Source organism: Zonotrichia leucophrys, chromosome 26 (genome assembly GCF_028769735.1).
Source record: "Zonotrichia leucophrys gambelii isolate GWCS_2022_RI chromosome 26, RI_Zleu_2.0, whole genome shotgun sequence".
Taxonomy (NCBI): Eukaryota; Metazoa; Chordata; class Aves; order Passeriformes; family Passerellidae; genus Zonotrichia; species Zonotrichia leucophrys.
This window is the reverse complement of record NC_088195.1, coordinates 6,362,014-6,381,785: the sequence shown is the minus strand read 5'-3', so window position 1 is coordinate 6,381,785 and position 19,772 is coordinate 6,362,014. Positions and strand designations below refer to the sequence as shown.

The 19,772-nt window shown below is 45.5% G+C and overlaps 1 protein-coding gene across 1 annotated transcript in view; it reads right to left on the bottom strand.

The window, feature by feature from the left end:
• The window catches only part of LZTR1 (leucine zipper like post translational regulator 1), a 38,137-nt gene that overhangs the window by 17,399 nt on the left and 966 nt on the right, over positions 1 to 19,772 (bottom strand). The window contains exons 4-9 of the mRNA XM_064733306.1: positions 19,302 to 19,381; positions 18,846 to 18,954; positions 17,151 to 17,234; positions 15,639 to 15,696; positions 14,947 to 15,086; positions 13,316 to 13,517 (exon numbers count right to left, since the gene is read on the bottom strand). Of these exons, the coding sequence (XP_064589376.1) occupies positions 13,316 to 13,517; positions 14,947 to 15,086; positions 15,639 to 15,696; positions 17,151 to 17,234; positions 18,846 to 18,954; positions 19,302 to 19,381 (673 nt within the window). The remainder of the gene's footprint in view (positions 1 to 13,315; positions 13,518 to 14,946; positions 15,087 to 15,638; positions 15,697 to 17,150; positions 17,235 to 18,845; positions 18,955 to 19,301; positions 19,382 to 19,772) is intronic.

Genomic DNA, 19,772 nt, shown 5'->3' with positions numbered 1-19,772 from the left:
CCAGTCACATCATACTCAGCTCCAACAATCTCTATGGAATGCTGTAATGATGATTTTTCTTTTGTAATGGTTGGTACTGGCCAAGGAACCAGAGCTCTGCAGTTACTAATAACTTAAGTAATCAAACAACTTTACTTTCTAAATACACAGACCACATTTTTAAAGACAGAAATGTTAAACATGGAATGACAGCTTGGAACAGAAAAGGCCATGTCCAGTTCTCCAAACATTGTGCAGCTGAGAGTTTCAGGGTGTTTGTTTTACTGAATCAGAGCAGAATTCAGGCCAGCACAAACCCCCACGTGGAGATGGCAACGTTGCAAGTGACATTTTGGTGCCACCTGCATGGGGAACAATGCTCAGCCCTGCCAGGAGCAAGGGTTTGGCCACAGCAGCTTTGCTCCAGTGCAAGGAAGGAAAGCTGGGCCCTCAAGGAAAGATTCAGGAGGAAAGACAGGTTAACAGAGCTCAGGAGCACAAACAGCTGTTGTGCATCCCATCCTCATCCACCAATACCAGACACCCAGAACCCGCCCTTATCTTGGAATTTTCACTGGGAGATCTCCCAGGCTGCCAAATCCAGCTGCTGAATACACTCACCCCAGGTAGAATTTGTAAGAAACAGCTACAAAATACCTTCTACTTTGCTAGCCAGGATGGTCAGAAAGGATGAGAGGAAATGGCTCAAATTGCAGCAGGGAGGTTTAGGTTGGGTATTAGGAACATTTTCTCCTTAAAGGGGTTGTAAACATTGGCCCAGGCTGCTCAGGGCAGTGACAGAGACCATCCCTGGAAGTGTTCAAAAGGTGCATGGCACTTGGGGATATGGATTAGAGGTGAATGTGGCAGTGCTGGATGGGTGATTTGATTATCTTGAAGGTCTTTTCCAACCCTACCAGTTCTGTAATTCTATGACTCTAATGTCATTTGCTGGCACAAGTCCAGATGGTCCTGTGTGAATCCAAAGGGATTTGTCTTTCTCATTCCTGTTACATACAGGAATGCTAAAAATCACAGGCACTGCCAATCTGACTGTATTTGTCAGCTCTAGATCCTGTACTTACCTCTCCATCCATGTGATCTCCTTACTTTACTAGCAGTGCCTGACAGAAGAAATTCTGGATTCAATCCTGACACTTCCAGTGATGGGGGCTGGCACCCCTCTCTGAGCACATCACCCTGTTTCATCTGCTGGAGTGCTTTCTGTATTTAAGGTTAATGAGATTTGCATCTGAGGATCTTCACAAGCTGGAATCTTTGCTTTCAAAAGCAGAGCTCATTGGCCACCTTTGCTTCCCTTTCAGTACACCCTTCCACACTGCTGGCATGACTCAAGCCATCATTTTCAAAATAAAAACATTTCACAAATCTTTTTTCCTCTCATTTCTTGTGCTCAGACTCACACTGTAGCCTGTCCAGACTGCACAAATGGAGTTTGTCCTGTGCTGCTCATCAGGCTTCTAATCTGACTCCCAAAGCTGTGCATTAAAGTTGCCTCTCCCTGTGCCAGAGCACCAGCAATCATTCAAATATGTGAGATTACAGCCCTGAGCATCACCTCTGGGCCTGAGCACATATATTTTAAAATAAACTCAGTAATACCTGTGCAAACCCCTTCATAAACTCATTGATTTAAATTTTGATCTCACCAGGAATATATTCAGCTTAGCTTGAAGTCCTTAATAAATTAAGTTGAAGTAATGTAAAGTAAAATTAAATGGTGAAAGAAGCAAAATGAATCATTTCCACTCAGGGGTCAATAGTAGCCTGCTCTGTGCAATTTAGAACTTGCACATGCAGAGCCAAGGCTTAAATGGTTCTTGGATTACAGCTTAAGTTAAATAGCTCATGAGAAATTGCAAAGGGGAAAAAAGGAGTGGAGAAGAAAAGGCATATATGAAAGTGGAATTTCTCTCTCCTATAATAGGTTTAATTTCCATTTTTAAAGTCTTTTTCACTTTCAAGTGTTTCTTTATTTACCTCTGAGTCTGCTGTAGGTCTTTGTTTTACTGTTGCTATGCTAAATCTCAACCAAATACATCCCAAGACTTTTTTAAACCCCATTCTCTCGAGGGCACAGTGGGAGCTTGCTCTGGGGCAGAAACCCTCTCAGCCACTGCTGGGTAGGACACCTGGTTATAAGGTTTAAAAACAAAAGTGTGTAAAAGTATAGATGGGAAGCATGAGAGGCTGGACAGGAGCAGCCCTCTGCAGCTGAAGCTCCAGAAGATGATCCCTGTGTACCCAGAACATGCAGGGTCAGTCCAGAGAAAGCTCTCTGGTCCTGCTTGGAGCCCATCACTGTGACTGAACCATGAACATTTTAGCTGTGTGGTTTCCTCAACGTCTGTGCAATGACAGAGACATCCAGCAATGAAATCTTTTGCATTGGCTGCTTTTGTCTGCCCTCTTCTTCCCAATGGCTCTTCACAAATCACAGAATCTCAGACTGGCTCAGGCTGGGAGGGACCTTAAAGCTCACCTTGTTCCACTGGACAGAGACACTTCCCCAGCCCAGGCTGCTCCAAGCCCTGTCCAGCCTGGCCATGGACACTGCCAGGGATGAGGATGAGGAGCTGAGGGGTTTGCTCACAGGCAAAACACAGATCACAAGCTAAGATGGTGAAGAGGGAATATCCATCAGCTATTCCCAAGTCTGAGACACCCTTCCCACATTTTGTCTTGATGAAAATACAGGCCAGATGGATCACCCCAAAGTGACAACCTGTGTTTTATGTCAAAGCTGACTGACACAGTGGAAGAGGATGAAGCAAAGCCCTTTCTCAGCTGGCAGGTTGGCAGCACACAGAGCCATGGCTCGCCCAGCTCTTCTGGACAGGCAGCAGAACTGGGTCAGGGACAAAATTCAACCTCCTTGTAGTGAGATTCACTCTCCTGGCTGTGAGGAATGCATTAGCTATGCTGCTATTGCAGGCTGTGACTGCTTGTGCTGTTGCAGTGCTTATCTTCCCTCTCTGACTCCTTTCTCAGAACATTTTAATGTGCTTCAGTGCTTTTGGTGATAGAAATTTCAACATTATGGGCAATACTAGGACATTGCTAAAATCAAATCCTCTGCAGCTGTTTAAACGTTCTCCTTTCTTACTCTCAGCTCCTCAGAAGCCTTCTTACATTTACAGAATAGATTTATAACTGTGTAAATGTTCATTTTCCTCACACTTAGCTATGAATGAGCAGGTATGATGGAAGGAAACTGTTGCACTGAACTCAAAATGCAGTAATGATGTGCTCAGATTTCTTTCCCAACCCAGGAACATCAATGAGGCTCTCTGTCCTTCAGTATCATTAAAAGCTCAAAGCCAAAATGAAATAAGACCTAAAGCCATCAACAAACCAACCTGGTGAACCAACATAAACTAAAAGGTAAAAGAATTATCTATTTTTCTCTGAAACTGGAAGCAAACCAAGCTCCAAAAGGTCCAAATGAGCTGTCACCAGTGGGAGATTGGGAGCTGTTGATACCTGAGATGTTTCCACACTGTTACACCAGGCAACAGCATCACACTCAGACAGATGGACAGACAGAGCTTTGGATTGTCTTTAGGTTCAAGGAGGTTTAAGGATTTAAAATGTCTTCCCATGCTGTGTGCAGACAATCTCTGCTTCCAGACAAAATTGGAACAGACACATGTTAGAGTGAACTTCAAGACATGCAGCTCTACAAATGAAGAGAAGCAGGCAAATGCTGAAGGATTTTACTGAGCTTTTCCATAGGCTGTTGTTCCTTTACTGGGCCTTTCCTTGGGCTGTCATTCCTTTCAGATTATGGCAATGGACTCATCCAGTTTATCACTGCAGGTACCCAAGAGTAACCAAAGTGCTGTTTATAACCCAAAAGTACCTATTAATTTAAAAAATCTGGCCTAGTATGAACTTTGGGAACACAGCTAACCATGGGCCAGGCAACTGCACTGCTGTCCCAAGAAAGTTACACAGAAAATCTCCCTGGAAGCCACTTGTACCACATGAAAGAGGTGACTGGTACCAGTCAGCAGGGATTTACCAAGGGCAGATTTTTCCTGACTAACCTGATCACCCCCTTCAAAATGCTTCATGGGTTATAGGAGGGCACTGCATTCTCAGCAAGTCTATGCTTGATAGCAAATTGTCTGGAGCAGTTGAAATGCTGGAGGCTGATATTCCAAAGGACTTAGCCAGGCTGGAAAATGGGCTGATGGGCACCTCAGGAGGTTCTGCCAAGTGCTGTCCCCAGGAGAGTCATTCCTTGCAATGCTACAGGCTGGGGACTGGCTGTCCAGAACACAGATGTGGGGGACAGGGAGCTGCAGAGGCTCAGCAGCATCCTCTGGCAGCACAGCCAGCAGCCCTCAGCTGTTCAGCAGGCTCAGGGATGGGACTTGTCCTCCTCTACTCACCCTTTTCAATCCCCAGCTGAAGCACTCTGGGATCCCCAGCACACAGAGGCACTGACCTACACAAATCCAGAGCAGGGACACCAACGTCAGGGCTGTGATCAGAGGCTGGAGCCCAGGATGCTGAGAGGAGAGAAGGCAAAGGAGGCACCTTCCTGCAGGGAACTCAGAGCTGCTCCTCTGAGCTGCCCAGAGGGAAGAGAGGAGCCAGCAGACCCAAATCAGCACAGGAAGGAAAATGTCTTTGATCATGAGAGTGGACAAGCACTGGATGGAAGCCAGGAGAAGCTGCTGGATCTCTAACCCAGGAGATACACTGGGATGGAATGGGATGGGATGGGATGGGATGGGATGGGATGGGATGGGATGGGATGGGATGGAATGGAATGGAATGGAATGGGATAGACTGGGATGGGATGGACTGGGATGGGATGGGATGGGATGGAATGGGATGGAATGGGATGGGATGGGATGGGATGGGATGGGATGGGATGGGATGGGATGGGATGGACAATGCCCTGAGCAGCCTGCCTCAACCAGACCTGGATTCAAAACCTTGGAAGTCCTTCCAATCCACTTGCTTTTGTGATTCTAAGACTTCATCCTGTAGTTTAACATGTTGCAGGGCTGGGAGCTCAGCTGTGCTCTTGTTACAACAGAAATTTAATTTACATCCAAGATGGAAACTTAGCTTTTACTTTTCCTCTTTGGTGGTACAGACAAGAAAACAGGGAATAAAAGCTCCATCCCAAACACACAGAATGAACCTCTTCAAAGGCTATTTCCATTCCTTTGCCCCACATAGTGTCAACAATGCTTATTCTGTTGCTGAGAGAAAAAAATTCCAGCCTGTTCTTAGAGATTTCTTCTGGTAGACTACTCAAGACATCTTATGAAATCTTCAACACTACACTAATGCCAGAAAGCCAAAAATATTTTGTCTGCAGTTTATTTATTGAGATTGCCATAACTACATGGTCAACATAAATGGATCTATTGCAGCTTAAGAATGATGAAAAGCAGAGGATCACCTCTGTAAGCACCACTTCCTAATATGGAGCCATTAATACAGAAAGAGACTGTCAGGGATTGAAGAAAGAAGATAGAAAGAAACCTACACCTTAGCAAAAGCACAGAACCACAGGATGGTTTGGGTGGGAAGGGACCTTAAAGCTCATCTTGTTCCAATCCCTGCATGGCAGGGACACCTTCCACCATCCCAGCTTGCTCCCAGCCCTGTCCAGCCTGGCCTTGGACATTTCCAGGCCTCCAGGGGCAGCCACAGCTGCTCTGGGCACCTGTGCCACCCCACAGCCAAAACTTCCTTCCCAGTATCCCATCTAACCCTGCCTTCTGGCAATGGGAAACCATTCCCTCCTTGTCCTGTCCCTCCAGGCCTTTGTCCCCAGTCCCTCTCCAGCTCTCCTGGAGCTCCCTTAGGCACTGGAAGGGGCTCTAAGTTCTTCCCAGAGCCTTCTCTTCTCCAGGTGAGCACCCCCAGCTCTCCCAGAGGGGCTCCAGGCCTGGAGCAGCTCCGTGGCCTCCTCTGGGCTCTCTCCAGCAGCTCCAGCTCCTTCCTGTGCTGGGCCCTGTTGTAGTGTGTTGTTAAGTTGCTTGTGTTATTCCCCCAATTTATGTATTGTTCTCCCCTATTATGTGTAAAATGGTTTCGTTCCCCCAGTTTTTCCCGCCACTGCTAGCCTGTCAGCTAAGTTGCCATAGTAACCGCTATTCATAGTTGCCCATATGTAATTGCTCCTCCCCTGGTTTCCCTTATAAGTGAAAGTTGTTTCCTCCCTGGGCCCAGTCAATCACCCCCTTTCTGCTCCCAGGTTTCGAGAACCTTCTCCTCTCTGGAGATGGTGGCTGGCTGGGGTCCCAGGACACCTCCCTTACCTTTTGATTATTGGTCTCCATGGAGTGTCAGTTCTGTGAAGTTCATCCCCTCACCTTTCCCGATTGGTTCCGCCTGTACCCACCCCCCTCCTTTATAATCCTGTTTCGCCCCCTATGGAAAAAACTTTTTCCCGGTTGGTTTCCCCGCGTTTGGATCCCGCAACACCTTCAATAAACCAACGTTTAACCCCCGGGAAATGGTCAGCTCCGTTCCTCCCCAATCCCAGCAGTGTGAGCCAGTCCGCAGCCAGCACAGCCCGAGGCCATCAGACACCGAGGGGTGCTGGCCAGGAATTGCAGAGGGGCGTCGGCCTTTTGCCCTCAGCTAGCCGGACTCTAAACTTCGGGCCACATACGCTCCCCTCTGCAAGATGGCGCCCAACGTGAGGCTTCACCGTACCCCGCGGACTGGACTTTAAATCTATTAGCTGTCAGACTACCTCCGGTGTCAGTGGACCATCCGCCTGAACTTTTTGTTTGCAGCGCTGCTGGATTAGGTGAACCCTGGACTCGGTGGCCACCTCCCCTGCCTTTTTAATTTTCCCTGGGAGCTCTACGCGGGGGGCTGCCGTCTGCCGCTTTTCACGCCCGCGGTGTTCCTGCACGGTGGCGCCGGGGCCCCAGGGCTGGGGCAGCTCTGCAGGTGGGGCCTCACCTGAGCAGGGCCCAGGGGCAGAATCCCCCCTGCCCTGCTGCCCCCTGGGGATCAGCCCAGCACAGGGGGCTCTGGGTTAAATCACCATACACAGAAAAAAAGTCATAATAACAAAAGCTTGTAGCATTATCAGCTGTGGTTATGATAAGTGACAGGGACAGAGACATCCTTTGCAATTGTGCTCTACACTGAGGATGAGCTTTTTCCATTTGGCATTCACTGAAGAGCACAGAATGGAAACAGGAAGGTAAATCCATTAACAATGACATCCAAACACGTGGCAGCATAACCACAAAGGTCAGGGTATGAGGCTGCTCTGTAATTTATTTACAGCTGTAATAATAGTAAATGTTATTTCCTTTCAAATTGTTTTAGTATATATCAGTTGCAAATTTAAAGAGCAATGTTAATGTATAATTCATCAGAGGGGATGAGGCAGTTTGAAGAACAAGGCAAACTCCAGCCAAATCCAATGAACACATCACAAAACATCATATATTGAAATCTGACAAGAGCTGACAGAAATCCAGTGACCAACCATTTGCTTCTCTTTGGCATGTGGCATGCATTCAAAAATCCAATAACCACAATAGCACTTTTGGGATCTTAATTTGACTTCCTGAATACACCAACCTACCAAATTTCTGTGAAGAGGTACTGAAATTTAGATTGTTTTGAGGAAAACATTCCTTTTAAAAAATATCAAATCCTGGTTTAAGTGTAATGAAGACTTTACAAAAAAAAAAAACCCAGATAAAATGTTCCAGTAAATAATTACTGTCATTCTTTACAATTTGTAAACATTTGTTTTCCTTTCTTTTTCAGTCTGGATATTTCTAGTTTCAACTTGAAGTGGCTGGATCTTGTTTTATCTTTCACTGATAGATTAAAAACCCTCTGTTCCCCAGGTAAGCCAGGGAAGATTTAATTTCCTACACCTGAAAGAGACTTCAATTCATAGTTGGTCACACTGGGCTTCCCATCCTCAATCACTCTTCTCTGAACATCCTCCCTGTTTGCAAACACAGCATGGGGAGATATTGTACTGGATATACACACGAGGATCATGTATTTATGTTACTGAATGGCACTACACTGTGTGTAGAATGAAGAATATCACAGCACTTGCAGCCATTTCAGACCACCAGGAGCTCTCTCAGCTCCCCACAAGAACTGGGAATTGCAGTGATTGTTTCCAGGGATGCTGTAAGGGAAACCATGGAGCCCAGACCACACACTCTGTTCATAAATGTATCCTACAGCCAAACTGGAACTTGGACTGTTTGCACCCACCTTAAGAAGAAATCAAAATCCCTGAGTGGACTGTTTCTGTAATCAGTAATTGGCAAAATTCTGGACAATTAGTAAATATTGGAGGAAAGCTGTCATTTTCTGCTGTCTTTCAAGGTTGGTGGCATAAGTTTGTTCAGAGTAACTGCTCCTCAATCAAAAAGCACATTTCAACTCCTTCTGTTACTCAATTTTATACCACCTTAATGCAGGTCACATTAAATCTGTCTTGTTACAATTCCTCACCAGTGAGTGAGTTACAGAAATATTCCTTCTGCCCATCATCCACATCATTTGCATTTTGCTTTCTCTGGGAGAATACTGTAAAAGGATGTAATAATGAACACCTCTCAGAAAGGATATGAACACAGAACTGACAAACAGAAGTGGAGCTGTACAATAGTGTTAGCTACAGGTACTCTGATGTGCAGGTTCTTATAAACACAAACATTTCCAAGATGTCTCTCTCCAGTTCACTGAGCACAGACCTGCAAAGGGCACTGGTATGAAGCTCCTACATTTTTAAAAAAGGTTTTTAAAAAAGGATGCAAGTCTGAGCACTGCACATTATTTATAAACACCAAAAGTATCAGTCTTCCCTCTGGATTGTGAAATGCTGAGTTTTATCTCTCCCAGCAGAACATGATACCTTGATAAGCACCGTGCCCACGTGTGAGGCAGATCCTGTTGGGGGCTGACTGCAGGAACTGGGGGCACTGTGCACACAGGAACGTGTTTCTCTTGCCTGAAGGTACCTCAAGGGGTGTAACTAATCCCTGCACAGGGGACTGGGGCAGACTCATCCCCAGGAGGATGACTCAGTAAATCCTTTTAATCTTCCTCAGCTGCCCACAAAGCACGTCACTGTAATCTGTCTGAAAAACCTCCAAAACTGAGCCTCCAAGTAAGCCCAAGGAGGTTACCAGCACATTAACCTCCCTTTTGCCTTATTAAAAGAAAAATTAAGAGCTTTGAAAATTGGAGATTTTTATTGCTCTTGGCTTTGAAAGCCCTAAGTGTGAGACTGAAATGTTTCCCAGAACAAGTTTTAGAGATTTCCCTCATAACTTCAGGAGAGATGGATGACTCGCCAGTCTCTGCAGCCACAGGGAGATGGTGGAACTGTGAGGAGGGAGAATTTGAGAATTTTCTTCTTCCTGACATAACACCCTGCCTCTGTGAGCAGTGGCTGCTCCAAACACCCCCTTGGATTCTGTGGGCTGTGCTCCCTGCCAGACGCAGAGCTCCTGTCATTCCCTGCAGAACACTCCTGTCTGCAGCACAAGCCATGACTGCCACGTGCACATGTGTTTGTCACCTGTGCAGCACAGGGCACTTTTACTGCCTGCTGATTTTTATGCTGCTCCAACCTTCTTCAGAAAGTAAAAGATATTTTGAGTTTAATAGAAAAACTCGAGGAAACAAAAAAATCTATTTCTTGTTTTTGACATCCTTCAGTAGCCCTGTAGAAAGAAAATCCAGCATGCCAGGAAGCCTTGGCAGTGTATGCAGGCAGGCAAGGACTCAGACAAGACATTCCTGTGGCTGCCTTAGAAAAGGAGAACCTGCAGGTGTGAAGATCATCTCAGCAAGGATGGGGAACAGCTCTGTGTGCTCTGTACAATGTGTATGTACATGCATTATATATAGCTTTGAGGAGTTACAGACTGCAATTGTGTAGCTCAGCAATGATGTCCTGTTATTCACTCTGGAGACATCCTAAAGCATAAAATGGCAGCTCCTGGTTTATTTTTGAAGTACTGACCTGTTCCATCTCAGTTTGCCCTCTTCTCAAAAAGCCATTTCACATCCTCCCTCCCACAGTGAGGCACTACCAGGAATTCTGGCACTCTGGGCACAGAACTCCAACAGGTCCATTGCCAGATCTATTCCCAGGTTTGTTCTCCCTGTTTACTCAAAATGCAGAAATGCCAGACTGTCTCAGGGCTCCTGCAGCACCTGACACACAATTGCTGTCTGTGGTCAGGAAGTGTCTCTAGGATCTTCCTAGTGCTCACCCCACTTTGCTGTAATTGATGCCCAAACTGTGCCCCCTTTTCCAGAAAGCAACCCCGAGATTCTTCAGCCTTGTGTGACTTGTCACCTTCTGTGCCAGCCATAACAGGATAGCAGAGGACACACAAGTTCCACCCAACATCTATTCCTGCTACTGGCACAAATAGGGCTGAAAAGTCCAAATCACTCCATGATCACCCTGAGAAGCTCCTCAGGGCAGCCTAAGTCCAGAGAACAAGACTGGAATGGCAGTAATGACTCTCCTTCACCATAAGCAATCTCTTCTGTAATCTCTTTTGCCAAGCACTGTAACAATCACCACTGAATTTATCGCTTAATCAGCACCAAACCTTATTGTGGACTCCAGAAGCTTTACTCATTCCATGCTAAACATCCAAAAGAAGAAAGAATTAAGGATATGCATCACATGACCATAAGTAAGAAAGTAACCTCACCACAGTGTGGTCAAGCAATGTTGTAATGCAGCATTGCTAAGATCATACCACATAATACAGAGCAAGCAGAGGGTAAATCCTGCTATCCATCAAGTGGAAAGGAAAAAACCCAACTCTAAAAGTCAAGGTAGGTCATTCTGCTGCACAATAACAGAGGTCACTGTCACTTCACACACAGCAGAAACCCTCAAGTGCTGAGACAGCATTGCACTTATTGACTTCTACTTTGTTTCAAATTAACATGAGTAATTTTATTCACAGAGATGGATAAAAAAGGAAAATCCAAGTTCAGAGTGTCCAGGGAACAGGATGGTATTAGAGATTCATTGCTATCTTTAGAAGTCTTTGCCAAAAGCTTATGGAAACTTTAGGAAAATTATACTGAGAAATTACCTAGTTATGACTCCAGAAGACACAAAACAATTTAAAACTCACTTGAAACACCAAAAGTCTGAAGTTAATCAGTCTTTCAGGAAAATTTACTATCATGTCTTTCAACAGCACCAGTTTCAACTCCCATTTCTACCAAATCAGTTTCTAGATGCTCTACCAGAGAAAGAAACTACAAAATACAACACAAGCAACTAACCTGGGATTACAGACAGAGGAAGAAAAGAGCTTTGAAATCTGAAATGAAATTTAGCAGGGGATAACTCAGGGAATAATGCTGGTTTACAACACTGCCAGGAGCAGTTCCATTCCTGGAAGCAATAAGCAACTGTGTCCCAAAGAACCAATGCCTGCTGAAGCCTCACATGTCAAACAGTAACAGTGGCAGGAGCAGAACAGGTTCTACAGTCCTGAAGGCAACTGTGGCTTTAAAAAGTTGAGGAAGCAGCTTTATTAATTTCATGTGACAATAAATCAGCTTTGTAAAGCATTAAATAGGCTGCTGTGAAATCCTTTGCTCAAATAACAGTTCCCAAGGAGGCCCAAGTGCACGGTTAATTTTGAGCTCTGTGTGTGGGGGATTCTCCAGCCCATCCAGTGCTGTGTCTGCAAACACAAACCCACCAAACCCCACCAGGCTCTGGGGCTGAGCCCTTCACACCTGTGCAGGCTCCGTCAGTGACTCTGCACCTGATCCCAAGGCCTGCAACACTCAGGGTCTGAGGTGTAACCCAGGCTGGGCAGCTGCGTGCAGAGCACACACAGAGACACACAGACAGAGACACACACACAGAGACACACACACAGACACACACACACAGACAGACACACACACACACAGACACACACACACAGACACACACACACACACAGACACACACACACAGACACACACAGACACACACACAGACACACACACAGACACACACAGACACACACACACACACACAGACACCACACACACACACACACACACACAGACACAACACACACACACAGACACACAAACACACACACACAGAGACACAGACACACACACACAGACCACAGACACACACACACAACACAGACACACACACACACACACACAGAGACACACACAGACACACACAGACACACACACACACACACACACACACAGACACACCCACACACACACACAGACACACACACAGACACACACACACAGACACTCACACACAGACACACACATCCCCCCCACACACACAGACACACAGACACAGACACACAGACACAGACACAGCATCTCCTCCTGCAGAGCAGCTCATACCCTACACCCACTGTGACCTCAGCTGCAGTGCCTTCACATGGCTTAAGGTAAAATCTATTCACATTAATAAACACAATGAGTGCTGCTGTTCCAAAGCCAGGAATTACACACACTGGTATGGGTGTCAGGGAACAACTGCTTGTGCATCCTGGGATGAAATGATCCTCACTTACATGACCTGAAATATGCACTGAAACCAGGTGAGCCCTTGGCACTTCCACCTGGAATACAAGCTGATCCCAGACAGGATCTCTGAGTGTGCTTTGAGAAAAAAACAGACATTTCCTCACACAACCACTGCCTTGCATGAGTAAAAGTAGCAAAAGAAATAGATTGAAAATGTTCATCTTTCTTTTTTTTAAATATTGTCTCATTTGGAGTGTTTCCTTGGCACTTGGTGGCCCACAGCCTTTTGATGTCCATATAAAAACAGACATTTTTAAATTTGTATCTCTTATTAATGAAAGTATGTTAAAACAGCCCTTTCTGAGCCTCCATATTACTATTTGCCAGCCACCTGTATGTATAATCAGAATTTATAAGATTTTATGCACATGGACATTACAGTGTCCTTCAAATCAAACCTTGTCTAGTTTTGAATTCTGCTTTAAGAGGATCACACAGCCAACCAAAGAACCACTGGTACACACTGAATTAATTGTCCAGCTTTTGACTGAACAAATGATTGAAACACATATCAAAGTGTTTCATGGTATTTCTTTAAAATGTGTTAGGAGAAGTTTTAGATGTGTCAACACCGACTAATTTTTAAGGACTGCTACCCACAATATTTGAGCTGATTAACCATCAGTGGGAAGGAGTCGTAACTATTCAGCTAAAACCCAACGCTCTTGTCAAAAAGCGTCCATGGCAAAGATGAGTCAAAGAAGAAGGAGCACAAAGGAAAAACCACAAGCTGAAGTTTTACCTCACTGTCTGGGCTGGGCTGGATGACCTCCCAGGTCTGGGAATCCACATCATAGCAGTGCAGCTCGTTGGGCAGGGTGTTGTCGGCAGCGCCGCCGAACACGTAGAGGTGCCGGTCGAAGGCCACCATGGTGTGCCCGTAGCGGCGCTGGGGCGGGGGCGGCGAGCCCCGCAGCAGGTGCTCCGTGGGGATGCGGGTCCAGCTGCCACAGCAAACGCCAAACACAGGCTTTGTAAAAAGATTTTACATTTTCTAACTCTGTGCTTTGTTGATGGGGAAGATGAAATAGGAAAGTCTTTTATAAATATGATTGTCTAGCAAAAGATTTTGAGAATATGGAAACTATAAGCGAGATTGAAATGAAAGCAAGCTTTGAGATCCCTCAGTTATTGAACAACTGGAAAACAATGGTGTGGCCAGCTGAAGGTGATCCCCTATTGATGGAACAACACCCTCTGCTTGCAGACAGCTCCAAGGGTCAGAGCAGACCCTACAGCTTGGCAGAAGGGGCCCAAAGAGGAGTTTTTAGGGTTTAAAATGTAACACAGTGTGGTAATGTAATGATTCTTATAGGCTGTATGTAAATGCATACAGCCCAGTACAAGATCTGTATCTCGTGCTATGTCCAGTCAGCTGTCTGTCTCTGCCCAGACACGCCTAGGATGGCTCTGGGACAGCCCACACTTCAAAGGACGAGTCTGGACTCTTCAGATTTTCAGTCTTCAGATTGTTTTTTATCTACAGAATTTTCTTTCTGCCCAACAGAGGTCTGACCAGCAAGGCAGCCAAGGGCACTCTGCCCTCCTACTGGGCATTCCTCTCTTTTTATACTAAAAACTACACACATCATATTTCCCTTTATTTCCCAATGCCTTTCACCCATATTAGCAAGTGCACCTTCACCATGGACCAATCCCAAAGTGCCAACATCACCACAGAAAATGGATGACAAGAAGAAGAAAGAAGGACAAGACACGCCCTGATCCCGCCATCTTGTCTCCATAACCCCCCTGTACCAAACCCCTAAAATCTATATTTCACCCTGTAAATACATCATTCTTGCACCATTCATTCCCAAGTGACTCTCATGGCCTCAAACAGGTGGCACATCCCTAGAGTGGTCAAAGTCAAGCCACCAGGTGCTCCTGGCAACATTCCAGGATTTCCGAGCCCAAGGGTTCTCTCGGTAACTCTGGACATCCAGAGTGATGCGCTGAGTTCCCACAGTACGAGATTGGTCAGTGAGAATTAGAATATTCAGCACAGATGAAGATTTATTGTATTGTAATGGGAACCTCGCTCTCTTACCCTTCTAAGCTCTTATGCTTTTACTCCTTACCCTTTTACTCTCTCACCCTCTCTGCCCCTCTCTTCTCTCAGTCCTGCTCCAGCTGTGGCTGGCAGCTCCCAGCAGGGCCCTGCACCCAGGCCCTTTGCAATAACCCACAGGTTCCAGCCCTGGCTGCAGAGATCTCTCATCTCCATCCATCCCCACTATCCCACCCCCTCACTCCCACACTTCATCCCCAGGACACACAGTGCTCTCCCTCAGTGCCCTCAAGTATTACACTGCACAACTCAGGCAGTCAAGGATTATGTGGATTTTGCACGACTTAACTGTCTACACTTACATCTTTTCCTTGAATTCAAACTGGAAGAGATTATTGGTAATCTTCGCTCCACTCTGGCCAGAGAAAACAAACATCTTGTCTTTGCAAACCGCCACGGGAAAATTACAGCAGGAAGGAGGAATTTCACCGCTTTGTTCAATCTGAAAGGAAATGAAGTTCAGAATGAGAAATGTATTGTTACAATGCACATCTCCAGATGCTGAGGATGCTGCAGGCCATGGGACACAGGTGCAGCCAGGGTGAGCACATGGCCTGGGCACTGCAAATCTGGTAATCAACAGGTAATCAACTCCTGCTGTGCTTACAGGTCTGATTTTCCCTGGATAAAAAGATTGGGAGGCCATGATTTGAAAGCTCCCAGTACTGCAAGGATCAGGACTTTGGTGAGCTGGCCAGCAAAGCTCCCAGTCTGTGTCAGTGCTCAGAGTGGAAATGCAGTCCCAGCACAGCAAATCCCCCATGGGAAGTCCAAGTCCAGTTCACAGATTCACAAGCAAAAAAATCACCCTTTCATACACACTTGGTTTTCCAAATACCCAAACCAAATAAAATCTGAACTGCTTCTTTTCACTGTGGATCAAAAACACATTCTGGAGAAAGAGCAGTGCAGTCTAGCATGGGAAATTTTAAATAATGATGCAATAAGCCAAAAAAGAGAATTTTATGTGTTAGTTGAAATTAAAGCTTCTTACCTCTTCCCAGCAGGTCAGCTCTCTGTCCTGCAGGCCTATTGTCCACATGTCATTTAATCTGTGCCATAACACAAAAAATGCTTGATTTGAAACAATTCATTTTTTGTAACAGTGTTAAAAGGGCAGAATTCCTATTTCATCAACATTCCTCCTGCACAGGAAGAGACTCCTACTTCCACTGATAGAAAAACAATTATTAGAATCCCTTTGTCCTATACCTAAATCTTACAGCCCCACCCCAGCTTGCTTCAGCATCTTTCTAGTTACAAGTACCCTGCAGTTAACAGCTACAGTCTGGAGCTTAAGGATTTGAGCTATCTAATCTTCAGGATTTTTACAAAATACCCCTTTTTACCCTGCTCCTTCTGCTCATCCCTGTTAACTACTGAGACTGACCACAACAATTATTTACATGGCTGAATCCTTCCTTAAATACAGAAAGGAGGATGAAGCAGGTAACCTGACACATCTCTGACTGTGCTGTTCCCAGAACAAGTTACTCACAGTAAATACAGATGTTTTCTTTGTTCAAATCTGCCTGGAGGCTCGAGTTCCATAAAAAGACTTTTTTTTTAAGTGATTTGACATATTTAACATAAATCAGACAGCTCCTCTCACCCCTCCTTCCTTACAGCAACCTAAGGCCTGGGGGGACTCCCTAAGCTGGCACTGAACAATCCCACAGTCGTGCATCTTATACCAATTCCTCCTCCAGAGATAACAAAGACATCCCATCTGAATTCCTGGTTATCAGCAGTGCTCCCAGAGACTTTGTGGAGCTGCACACAAAGCTTCAGCTGTTTCTGAAGATTCTTCTCAAAAGAGGAGGCAACCCAGCTCCTCATTTGTGAAAATCTCTGTGCTCTCTCATGATGCAAATATTGTATATCAAAATAAATTACTCCTCAAGTTCATCATGACAGAAAAAAATGGCATGTCCAGAACTGACTGTTCCCTGACAGACCAACAGCAAATGCAAGGAGCCACTGTGAGACAAAGCACCAGGCCCTCTATAACATCTCACCATCACTCCTTTACAGTCTTTCCCCACATGAAATCCCATCTCCCTTCAACCTAAATATTACATATTTCCAGAGATTTCTGAGAAAAAACTGACACATTGCTCTTAGTTGTGTCAGATGATTTCATAGCAAATCCAGGCTTTGCTCTCTAAGTATTCAGCAACATCAGCTGGCCTGTGCTGGGGATCTTTCAAGAAATGTGCATTTGCCAAATTCCAAAGATCATTTTGCAGCCTTACAACCAAGCATGCTGTCAAATCACACATCCACAGCCACTCTGAGTAACCAGATCTTTAGGCTTTAAGCACACACTTATGTGAGCATGAACCAGTGAACTGCAAAAGTGCAATGCTCAACAACAGACTGGGTTTGCAAAGCTGCAGTTGAGTGTTTAAACCTCTTGGAACATGGAAATGTCTCTACAAAGGTGGAAACTGATGGGCTGGGATTTCCCAAAAGCAGTCAAGGAGAGGGTGACAGTGCCCCATACCGTGCATTGCCATCATATCCAGCAAAGATCCACAGCTTGTCACTGTACACTGTTGCACCATGAGCTGACCTGGCCACTGGCAACCTGCAAGGAAGAAAATGCACACAACAATCTGCAGAAGGATCTAAGAGCTAAAATGCACATGTAAAAAGAAGAAGAAAGTCCCCTACAAAAAACTGTTTCTGCCATGTGCCCTCCAGACACTGAGTGAGCCTCTGAAGGCATGTATTAGTTTTCACTCTGCTGTCTTTAATGGAGAGAAACTGCTTTAATGCAGACAGGAAAAAAAAAATAGAAAAATCCCACCTAATTCCTTGTCAGGACTCAAATACTCTCAGAGTATTTTGCATAAAGTTAAATAATGGGGAAATTCACAGCACCACTGGTAGAGCAAGGTGGCAATCAACTCTGGCTCTGAACATCCCACACGTGTTCCCACAGACTAAGCAGGAGAAACAAAGAAACAAGACCAGGACAGAGCTCAGGATGCTCATCTGGGATCACTCAGGGCTGTTCCCAAGATGTAGGGCCCACAATGAAAGATCAAAGCTATGATTCCTCTTCCACAATCTTTGTTGTTTTAACTAAATCAGCCAGGTTGAACAAACCTGTGATGCCACAAGGCATCTGTTGGCTTGTCTGAGGTGATTGTGAAAGATGAACACTAACTCTGGGGAGCAACAAGCAAAATGTGAGTTTGCAAACTGAGTAAGAATTGCTCTCCAAAATGTCCCAAGTTACCAGAATTAACCAGAGAGAGAAATGACTAATAAAGTCTCTGTTCTGAAATACAATGTGCTCATCAGAGGTGAGCAACAGTAACACAAGAATGGATGGGACATTCCTTATCCCTCTCCACAAATCACAATAACAAATCCTCCCTTCCCTCTCCCCACTGAAATCAGCATTCCAGAAGCTTTAGTAGTATATGAGACTGCAGGTAAAGACACCACACAACCCTTACTGGGGAGTGGTAAACACAGAAATGTTTGGGGCAGAAAGAGACCTCAAAGCCCATCCAGTCCCACCCCTGCCATGGCAGGGACACCTTCCACCAGCCCAGGCTGCTCCAAGCCCCATCCAACCTGGCTTTGGGCACTGCCAGGGATCCAGGAGCAGCCACAGCTGCTCTGGGCACCTGTGCCAGGGCCTCACCAACCACACAGCCAAGACTTCCCTCCCAATATCCCATCTAACCCTGCTCTGCCAGTATGAGGCCATTCCCTCTTATCCTCTTCAGGCCCTTGTAAAAAACACTAAGAGTTGGATCACAATCACTGTTAGAAATGGCATTCTGAAACATGCACAGAGTCAGCTTTAGGAATGTGTTAGTGATTTTGATTTTCCTTATACACTGAATCTCAGGAACCCTTTTCTTCATAAGGGATCCACAATTTACAAGCTAACCTTGAAACTGAAACAATTCAGAAAAAAAACCAGCTCCCTTTGCTCCCATTCCTTCTGTCATGGACCTGAAACATGAAGAGGGGATTTTGAATAAATTTCTATTATAGTGCATTCTGGAAAGAGGCCTTCCAAAAAAACTCCTGTAGAACCAAAAAAGTTAATTGAGAAAGCAGAGCAGCAGTCATGCTGCAGCCCTAACATCAGCACTGTAACTGGGTCTGACCATGAGAAATGATGCCAAGCTACCCTCACTCCCCCCAAGCATGAGGCAATGATACCAGCTCTTACCTTCCCTCAGTCTTCCACTCTGTCCACTGCCCGGTTGCAAACTTATACTCAAAGAGGTCGTTTTTATTCTTCAGGTTAGAATTGGAATAGATATCTCCAGTATAACCACCTGGACAACAAGAATTCCATTAGACTCCCAGGCTATGGAGCACACACACTCCCAGGCGTAGCATTAGGAGAAGTTTTAGATTGCATAAAATGTTTGGCTAATGGACTACTACAGAAGGAGACTTCTCTTTCACTCCTTCTCCTAAGGAATCATTATGGTAATGAGCTTCAAGCTGTCTTTCAACAAAACAGCGCCATCTTTCCAAACTAAAGTTGAAATCACAGCCATGAAAAATACTGGATTTGCTACTGAATGAGATCTTTGACACCTCCTAAAGATCTCTCACTTTTTCCAAACCAGTACAGCAGCACATCCCCCACCTGCAGTACAACCTGCTGCTGCCTTACCAAAAACAAACATGCTGCTCCCGTAGACCACGGCCGAGTGGTGGTACCGTGGTGCCGGCGGCGTCCCCGTCGTGAAAGCCCTGCACGGGTTACAACAGCAGCAGTCAAACACTCTGGTTGTACCTTGGGCACCCAGAGCTACTGTGCAGACTCAGAAATGAAACAACTGTTAGAAGTTATTATTTTGTTCCCAAGTGTTTCCCTGGTTTTGGAGAGTTGATTGCACTAAGATTTTATGGAACAGCAATATAGTGTAGATGGTTACAAATATGCTGCTGCTGAAATCTATTTGGCAGAGCTGGAAAGTGAGACAGGTGAGATAAGGCAGACTGCCTACTGCAGAGCAAAGGAGCCAAGAAAGGTGTGAGGAGCCCTGGCACCTTCCCTGGCCCGAGGGGCGCAGCACACCCTGTCCCTCTGCCCTCCCACAGGCTGCAGGAACAGAGGTGACCCTGCTCCGCTCCCTCGCTG